The 9,814-nt window shown below is 48.7% G+C and overlaps 1 protein-coding gene across 3 annotated transcripts; it reads right to left on the bottom strand.

The window, feature by feature from the left end:
• Positions 1 to 2,199: 2,199 nt before the first annotated feature.
• hopx (HOP homeobox) lies at positions 2,200 to 9,587 on the bottom strand. 3 transcript variants are annotated; one of them, XM_072433006.1, is made up of 3 exons: positions 9,336 to 9,587; positions 2,450 to 2,553; positions 2,200 to 2,409 (listed from the first exon to the last, which is right to left on the bottom strand). In XM_072433006.1, exons 1-2 carry the CDS (start codon positions 9,483 to 9,485, stop codon positions 2,476 to 2,478), a joined length of 228 nt encoding a protein of 75 aa, XP_072289107.1. In that variant the 5' UTR covers positions 9,486 to 9,587; the 3' UTR covers positions 2,200 to 2,409; positions 2,450 to 2,475. The 3 variants fall into 3 exon arrangements, with proteins under 3 accessions (XP_072289107.1, XP_072289098.1, XP_072289090.1); XM_072432997.1 differs by having other exon boundaries at positions 2,200 to 2,419; XM_072432989.1 differs by having other exon boundaries at positions 2,200 to 2,553.
• Positions 9,588 to 9,814: the final 227 nt, after the last annotated feature.

Below are 9,814 nucleotides of genomic sequence, written 5' to 3' on the forward strand. Positions count from 1 at the left end.
TGTTACACTGTACAATATGATACTCAAGGGACTGTTACACTGTACAATATGTTACTCAAGGGACTGTTACACTGTACAATATGATACTCCAGGGACTGTTACACTGTACAATATGTTACTCCAGGGACTGTTACACTGTACAATATGTTACTCCAGAGACTGTTACACTGTACAATATGTTACTCCAGAGACTGTTACACTGTACAATATGATACTCAAGGGACTGTTACACTGTACAATATGATACTCCAGAGACTGTTACACTGTACAATATGATACTCAAGGGACTGTTACACTGCACAATATGATACTCAAGGGACTGTTACACTGTACAATATGTTACTCAAGGGACTGTTACACTGTACAATATGATACTCAAGGGACTGTTACACTGTACAATATGTTACTCCAGAGACTGTTACACTGTACAATATGTTACTCCAGAGACTGTTACACTGTACAATATGATACTCAAGGGACTGTTACACTGTACAATATGATACTCCAGAGACTGTTACACTGTACAATATGATACTCAAGGGACTGTTACACTGTACAATATGATACTCCAGAGACTGTTACACTGTACAATATGATACTCAAGGGACTGTTACGCTGTACAATATGATACTCAAGGGACTGTTACACTGTACAATATGATACTCCAGAGACTGTTACACTGTACAATATGATACTCAAGGGACTGTTACACTGTACAATATGATACTCAAGGGACTGTTACACTGTACAATATGTTACTCAAGGGACTGTTACACTGTACAATATGATACTCCAGAGACTGTTACGCTGTACAATATGATACTCAAGGGACTGTTACACTGTACAATATGATACTCCAGAGACTGTTACGCTGTACAATATGATACTCAAGGGACTGTTACGCTGTACAATATGATACTCAAGGGACTGTTACACTGTACAATATGTTACTCAAGGGACTGTTACGCTGTACAATATGTTACTCAAGGGACTGTTACACTGTACAATATGATACTCCAGAGACTGTTACGCTGTACAATATGATAATCCAGAGACTGTTACGCTGTACAATATGATAATCCAGAGACTGTTACGCTGTACAATATGATAATCCAGAGACTGTTACGCTGTACAATATGATAATCCAGAGACTGTTACGCTGTACAATATGATACTCCAGAGACTGTTACGCTGTACAATATGATAATCCAGAGACTGTTACGCTGTACAATATGATAATCCAGAGACTGTTACGCTGTACAATATGATAATCCAGAGACTGTTACGCTGTACAATATGATAATCCAGAGACTGTTACGCTGTACAATATGATAATCCAGAGACTGTTACGCTGTACAATATGATAATCCAGAGACTGTTACGCTGTACATGCACATGTGGTTTAGTGAGTGTGCTCTGTGCAGGGTGTGAACACAGGAAGGAAACAGTTTGAAAACAACAGGAAACAAATAAGAAGTGTCGTCTGAGCTCTTGCACATGATCACATTTACTGAGGTCTTAAGGATGTTCTGGGAGACAACCTCCCCTCAGTCTACAACAGCCTCGTTAACTCACCTTGGAAACCAGTCAGATGCACTTGACAGCTCTGAGTTGAGAAGGCCAGACTTGTAACGAAAGGTAGGTCAAGTTCCCTTTGGGCAGGACAAATCAGAGCTCAGGAGAACAGAAATGCTCCTCCCCTTTGGGCAGGATTTACGTCAGATTATTTTTGATGGAAGTTTATTTTCTAAAACAGCAGATATTGAAATTTGAAGGATTTATACGATGAACCGCTCCTGGACAAAGATTACATTGACTTTTGCACTATTTTATTATTTTAATTCTATTTAAAAATAAATGACGAAATACTGTAAATAAAATCTGGTCCTTGATTTAAATCCTTCAAGTTCAAATCAGAGTCACGTTAAAATAGTTTAAGGTTTGAGTTTAGGTTTAAGTTAAGCAAGTAGTTAGGCTCTGTCTCCAGGCAGTGAATGCAAGTCACAGTGAGGCATGTGTAGGTTCATTGTTCCCAGTGACTGAGCTTCAGAAACACAGAGGAGCACTTCCTGTTTCAATTGTAGAGGGAAACGACTGGACCACCAGCAAAGCTATAGGCACTGGGGGTCCCTGCATAGATTGGCCCCTGAGTGACCGCTGGCAGCTGTCCCCACACTGTCAACAACAGCCAAGACAACACACGTGTCATAAGTGTTTTATTAATTTTCAATTTCATGACAACAATACACAAACATCTTCACATTTCATATCAATATTTATGGACAAAATACAACAAGAGTCTTTACAAAAGCAGAGATGATGCACTGGAGATGGGCCTCTGAAGGCTCCTAGAGGCTCCTGGAGGTGTCCTGGGCGATCCTAAAGGACCCCAGAGGCTTCTGGAGGCTTCTATTGGCTCCTGGAGGGTCTTGTAGAATCTTATAGGGACATTGAGGATCCTGGAGGCTCCTGGGATCAGTCCAGCACTGAGCCCAGTTTGGAGGGGAGCCCCTCGGCCTGTCTCCACTTGGCGTTACGCAACTGGAACCATTTCTGGAACACAAAGTGGGCGGAGTTAGTGCTGAAAAGGTTTCAGTTTCATTTTCAGCTGTACAAGGGGCCCCAGGCCCAGGGGTCTGTACAGCACTGAGAGACCCACTCTGTCTGTTTGAATTTGTTTATCTCTGTCCAAATGTGACCACCTGTACGGCCCCTATAGGACTATGAATGAGGCCCCAGGGCACAGAACACACACTGGGAGTGAGGCCCCAGGGCACAGAACACACACTGGGAGTGAGGCCCCAGGGCACAGAACACACACTGGGAGTGAGGCCCCTGAGCACAGAACACACACTGGGAGTGAGGCCCCAGGGCACAGAACACACACTGGGAGTGAGGCCCCTGAGCACAGAACACACACTGGGAGTGAGGCCCCAGGGCACAGAACACACACTGGGAGTGAGGCCCCTGAGCACAGAACACACACTGGGAGTGAGGCCCCAGGGCACAGAACACACACTGGGAGTGAGGCCCCAGGGCACAGAACACACACTGGGAGTGAGGCCCCTGAGCACAGAACACACACTGGGAATGAGGCCCCTGAGCACAGAACACACACTGGGAGTGAGGCCCCTGAGCAGAGAACACACACTGGGAATGAGGCCCCTGAGCACAGAACACACACTGAGAATGAGGCCCCTGAGCGCAGAACACACACTGGGAGTGAGGCCCCTGAGCACAGAACACACACTGGGAGTGAGGCCCCTGAGCACAGAACACACACTGGGAATAAGGCCCCTGAGCACAGAACACACACTGAGAATGAGGCCCCTGAGCACAGAACACACACTGTGAGTGAGGCCCCTGAGCACAGAACACACACTGGGAATGAGGCCCCTGAGCACAGAACACACACTGGGAATGAGGCCCCAGGGCACAGAACACACACTGGGAGTGAGGCCCCTGAGCACAGAACACACACTGGGAATGAGGCCCCTGAGCACAGAACACACACTGAGAATGAGGCCCCTGAGCACAGAACACACACTGGGAGTGAGGCCCCTGAGCACAGAACACACACTGCGAGTGAGGCCCCTGAGCACAGAACACACACTGGGAATGAGGCCCCAGGGCACAGAACACACACTGGGAGTGAGGCCCCTGAGCACAGAACACACACTGCGAGTGAGGCCCCTGAGCACAGAACACACACTGGGAATGAGGCCCCAGGGCACAGAACACACACTGGGAGTGAGGCCCCTGAGCACAGAACACACACGGGGAATGAGGCCCCTGAGCACAGAACACACACTGGGAATGAGGCCCCAGGGCACAGAACCCACACTGGGAGTGAGGCCCCTGAGCACAGAACACACACTGGGAATGAGGCCCCAGAGCACAGAACACACACTGGGAGTGAGGCCCCAGGGCACAGAACACACACTGGGAGTGAGGCCCCAGGGCACAGAACACACACTGGGAATGAGGCCCAAGAGCACAGAACACACACTGGGAGTGAGGCCCAAGGGCACAGAACACACACTGGGAATGAGGCCCCAGGGCACAGAACACACACTGGGAATGAGGCCCCTGAGCACAGAACACACACTGGGAATCACACTGGGAATGAGGCCCCAGGGCACAGAACACACACTGGGAATGAGGCCCCAGGGCACAGAACACACACAGGGAGTGAGGCCCCAGGGCACAGAACACACACTGGGAATGAGGCCCCAGGGCACAGAACACACACTGGAGGCCCCAGGGCACAGAACACACACTGGGAGTGAGGCCCCTGAGCACAGAACACACACTGGGAGTGAGGCCCCTGAGCACAGAACACACACTGGGAGTGAGGCCCCAGGGCACAGAACACACACTGGGAGTGAGGCCCCAGGGCACAGAACACACACTGGGAGTGAGGCCCCAGGGCACAGAACACACACTGGGAGTGAGGCCCCCCCCTCTCCTGAAGTCACGCCTCCTGCTGTGACTGTGCCAGGAGCCTGTCCTGCCTGGTGTGGTGGTAGAGACTCTGCCCCTGCATCACTAGATCCCTGGTTCAAACCTCAGAGGAGATGATACTGGGCAGTAACACCAGTAGTCCACTAGAGGGAGAAACATGTGATTAACACACCACTTTGCTCAGACGTGGGTCATATCATCTTTTGTGAAACTTTTTTGTAAAACTTAATTTAACTGAACAGAAATAACTTTTCTCAATAAAAGACTCTTTCATGAGAACTGTGTGGTGGTTTATTGAATTATACTAATATTGATCCACTGAGAAATTATACAGCAGGTGGCATGACAATAAAAAATATGCCTAAAATATGCAAAATAAGGTTTGTTAGGAACACATTTGGAACATAGTTTAATGATAAATGCAAGTGTTTCCCTGCCTTGTTCCTCCCTTTTCCTCCTCACTTGTCCTCACTGAAGGGACCTTATTTAGATACACGCCCCTTCACCGAGAAAGCACCGCCTTATTAGAGTTAAAGATAGAAAGTATATAAAACATCTTGATCTCAGTTGAAAAGTTCCTGTCATGGCTTATCTTAATGTACAAAACTATAACAATGACATAAAGTGATTTTAAACACATTTTAAATCCAGCAAATAAAGGTGTGTCGTGCCTCAGCTTCCTCTTTCATTTATCCAAGCTCCTCCCTCTCTAATAAATGACTAAATGTACGTGTATTTGCTTCTAAATAAGCGTGGAAGTAAACCAAGCCCCCAGGGAGCAAGACCTGTCCATTGAAGTCAATGCGGCGCTCATTAGTGCATGTCACCAGTTTAGCCTTTAGCGGCTAACTAGCTCTTCTGTACTGTGCGGTCCGGAAGTCATGTAGGGTCAGAGCTCTGACCAATCAGAGCAAGAGTTGCTAAAGCGGATTAGCGCGAAACAGAGCGAGAAAGTATAAAAAGTGTTTTTTAAGGAAACTGAAGGATTTTGAATTGGAAAGAAGTTAATGATCTGAAAAAGGCAAAAGTCGCCACAAAATCCGACCTTTGTAAAAGCTGTAGGTCCCATCAGCCGGACATAAACAGTTTGTTTTTACAGTGTGCTCAATAGGTAAATGCTTTCTGGACTGAGGAGGATTTCTTTCGCTGCAGCACCAATGGACTGGCGACTAGTCCGACTCACTGCAGGTTTAAGCAGTACCCTATCCCGTAAACTCATGTGCTCTCAGGTGTTACACCTGTTAAGTCAGCGCCGAAGCGGACGAGCTGTAAAAGATAAGACTTCTCCTTCTGCTCGCTCCGTTTGGAACAGCACTTAATGAGGAGGCTCCTTCACGAGGATCAGCGCATATGGGCAAAGGAAAGAGGAAATGGTTTGGGAAAGGGCCTGGGATCAGCACAGATTGATTGTCAGGGTTCATACAGATTTTAATTTAAAGGACACATTATGCAGAATTTACTTACTTTACTAGCTTTTAATCATGTACTAATATTGCTCCCTCATCAAAAACATACCTGGAGTAGCATTGAGCTTCATTCACACTTGTTTGATAAATCCATAAATCAGACTCGCTCTGTCTCATCACGATCAGTACAACTGTGAGCTGAGACCTGGAAGTGAAAGGCCAGCTTCATATGCGCTGGAAAAATGTGTCATACTGTGTCATTCCCTCTGCACTCAGGACCGTGGGAGACAGCAGAGATCCAAATGTAATTCTGTTTGTTCTTTTTTTTGTTCTAAAACATTAGATACTAAACTATAGGTACTCAAGAGCATGTTTAAAGGCTGATAATACAAATAATGCATAGTAAGTGGTTTATTTATGGTTTTCCATAACTTTTTACAACAATTTCTTAATTTCCCATGACTTTAACCACATGACGTATACCATAACTCATTCACACATCATTTTCAATCAATTATTTGCTTTTATTAGTGGATTGAGACTATACCAACATGTTTACAGATTTCAAAATATAGAACAAACTATAAATGTTCAATTTCATCCAATTAGTTGAAAATGCAGTTTTACTATACTCAATAACTAATGAAATTAGTTTATTTTAGTCCCAAGTTATCTGTTCAAAAAACAAACCAAATCGTCAATGAATTTAACCCTAAAAAGACAATTAATAAAAACACTTTGCCTGCAATCTAGTTTTATAGGTGGGTCTTTTCTCTTCAGGACATTTTTGACTAATCAGGCCGTATTTCTTCTAATTTCACATATTTTAGATAAACACAATTTGGGCTGCTAGTCAACTGCTAGTTAGTGGAGATTGGATCATACCATTAAAAATCAATTACAAATTGTAAAATGATATCCTAAACTGAATGGCATTTTTGGCCCAGCCCAATCATTTATGCCCGATACACTTTGTGTGGCTCTGGTTATTTCAGCGATATCTGTCAAAGCCTCGAAGGCAGACATTTAGCACTAAGCATAAATAAAGCAGTGCCTTGAAAATAGCTGCTTTGCGAACATTTAGCGACAACACAGTTTGTATCTCACCATTCTTCATACTCATCTTCCCTGCAGCATTTGCACTTGGTTCTAAAAGTTGGACTTCGAGCTTGGATCAGATGCTCAGGAGCACCGACACGAAGGTGATGAACCAGAAAGTGTCCACCTGCCCCTCCCTTACCTGTGGCTGCAGTCACACACCTGCCCCTCCCTTACCTGTGCCTGCAGTCGCACACCTGCCCCTCCCATACCTGTGCCTGCAGTCGCACACCTGCCCCTCCCATACCTGTGCCTGCAGTCACACACCTGCCCCTCCCTTACCTGTGCCTGCAGTCGCACACCTGCCCCTCCCATACCTGTGCCTGCAGTCACACACCTGCCCCTCCCTTACCTGTGCCTGCAGTCGCACACCTGCCCCTCTCCTACCTGTGCCTGCAGTCGCACACCTGCCCCTCCCATATGTGTGCCTGCAGTCACACACCTGCCCCTCCCTAACCTGGGCCTGCAGTCGCACACCTGCCCCTCCCTTACCTGTGCCTGCAGTCGCACACCTGCCCCTCCCTTACCTGTGCCTGCAGTCGCACACCTGCCCCTCCCATACGTGTGCCTGCAGTCACACACCTGCCCCTCCCTAACCTGGGCCTGCAGTCGCACACCTGCCCCTCCCATACCTGTGCCTGCAGTCGCACACCTGCCCCTCCCATACGTGTGCCTGCAGTCACACACCTGCCCCTCCCTAACCTGGGCCTGCAGTCGCACACCTGCCCCTCCCTTACCTGTGCCTGCAGTCGCACACCTGCCCCTCCCTTACCTGTGCCTGCAGTCGCACACCTGCCCCTCCCATACGTGTGCCTGCAGTCACACACCTGCCCCTCCCTAACCTGGGCCTGCAGTCGCACACCTGCCCCTCCCATACCTGTGCCTGCAGTCACACACCTGACCAGCCCCTCCCTTACCTGTGCCTGCAGTCACACACCTGCCCCTCCCCTACATGCCTGCTCAACATAGTTATTCATTTGAACAGCAACTAAATAGTGCAGCACAAACTGGTGTGTTACAATAATCCAAAGCATCTTTTCTAGACTGGTTGTAGTATTAGGACTCAGTGTATCTCCTCTGAGCTTTAAACCTGTGATTAGCAGATCCACAGGCAGAGTCTCTACCACCACACCAGGCGGTACAGCTTCTGGCACAGTGCAGAAGGCATGACTTCAGGGGAGTCACGCTGTGTGGGTGGATCCCTCATTTTAATACAGAGGGAAGGGCTTGACACACCCTCTCCACAAACCCTGCTTGCATCAAAGGTTTTTCCTTAAGCTGTAATTTTCCATAGTATTAAACAAATAAGTATCGTTTTACCTTTCTATTTCCATGGATTCCATGGAAATAGATGAGACAGAGGAAGAGGCCCCAGGAGTCATGAATAAATAAATGCAGGTGACAATCCACCACCAGAATGTTTTTCAGTGTCACTTTAAGTCTAATCTGGTCTGGTTGAACACAAGAACCTAAAAATAGGCTCCTTTTCATGAAATAGGCCTGTATTTTAAACTACCTTATGCACAGCAACATTCAAAATATTGTTGTAGTTTCTCACCACCTCTGCCAAGGTGCCTCTGAGCACGGCACTGAGCAGCGCTCTCAGTGTCACTCTAGGTTAGAGTGTGAGAGCATCTGCAGCAGAGCGAGGGAGAGGAGGAGCTGAGGGAGAGCTGAGGAGGAGCAGATGAAGAGCAGAGGAGAAGAGGAGCAGAGGAAGAGCGGAGGGGAGGAGGAGCAGAGGAGAGGAGCTGAGGGAGAGCAGAGGAGGAGTAGATGAAGAGCAGAGGAGAGCAGGAGCAGAGGAAGAGTGGAGGAGGAGCTGAGGGAGAGCAGAGGAGGAGCAGATGAAGAGCAGAGGAGAGCAGGAGCAGAGGAAGAGCAGAGGAGAAGTGGAAGAGCAGAGGAGGAGCAGAGGAAGAGCAGAGGAGAGGAGGAGCAGAGGAAGAGTGGAGGAAGAGCAGGGGAGAGGTGGAGCAGAGGAAGAGTGGAGGAGGAGCTGAGGGAGAGCAGGGGAGAGGAAGAGCAGAGGAGCAGAGGAAGAGCAGAGGAGAGGAGGAGCAGAGGAAGAGTGGAGGAGGAGCAGAGGGAAAGCTGAGGAAGAGCAGAGAAGAGGAGACGGAGAGGTAGAGACAGAGGAAGAGGCCCCAGGAGTCAGGACCGATGCGGTGGTCACGTGACCTGTGGAGCCGGATGCCCTTCTTGCCGCTCCCCGGGAGCGCGCGCGCGCACGGAGCCTGTCGGTCCAGTCCAACCACACCGCCGAGCTCATGACGTCATGGTGTACTTACTCTGTACTTCACTAAAGCTTCACATTCTACTGCGTGAGCACAGAATGTTCCGTAATGTCCCGCTCCTCGGTCTCACCTGCGTCTCCTGCTGCGTGAGCCCGCACTCCGCCGCGATCAGCATCAGCGTGGTCCCGTCCGGGTGTTTGCTCACTTTGGTGAAGTTCTCCTCCAGAGTCCGGAGCTGGTATTCCGACAACTGCAGCGAGCTCGCCTCACTCCCCGACATGTCCGGTCCGGGTCGGTGAGAGGAGAGAGGGGGACACTCACGGAGCAGAGAGGGGGACACTCACGGAGCAGAGAGGGGGACACTCACGGAGCAGAGGGTGACGTGATGTGTGTGCGGAGAAGTGTGCGCCAGCTCTGGAGTCAGAGGCGCGCTCTGCTCCGCCCCCGCACACCGCTCTCTCTCTCCCTCTGTCCCTCCCTCTCCACATCTCTCTCTCTCTCTCTCCACATCTCTCTCTCTCCCCCTCTCCACATCTCTCTCTCTCCCCCTCTTCACATCTCTCTCTCTCTCTCCCCCTCTCCACATCTCTCTCTCTCTCCTCTCCACAT

Source organism: Eucyclogobius newberryi, unplaced genomic scaffold, assembly GCF_026437365.1.
Source record: "Eucyclogobius newberryi isolate DKJ021-1_F unplaced genomic scaffold, fEucNew1.0.hap1 SCAF_11, whole genome shotgun sequence".
NCBI classification, from domain to species: domain Eukaryota; kingdom Metazoa; phylum Chordata; class Actinopteri; order Gobiiformes; family Gobiidae; genus Eucyclogobius; species Eucyclogobius newberryi.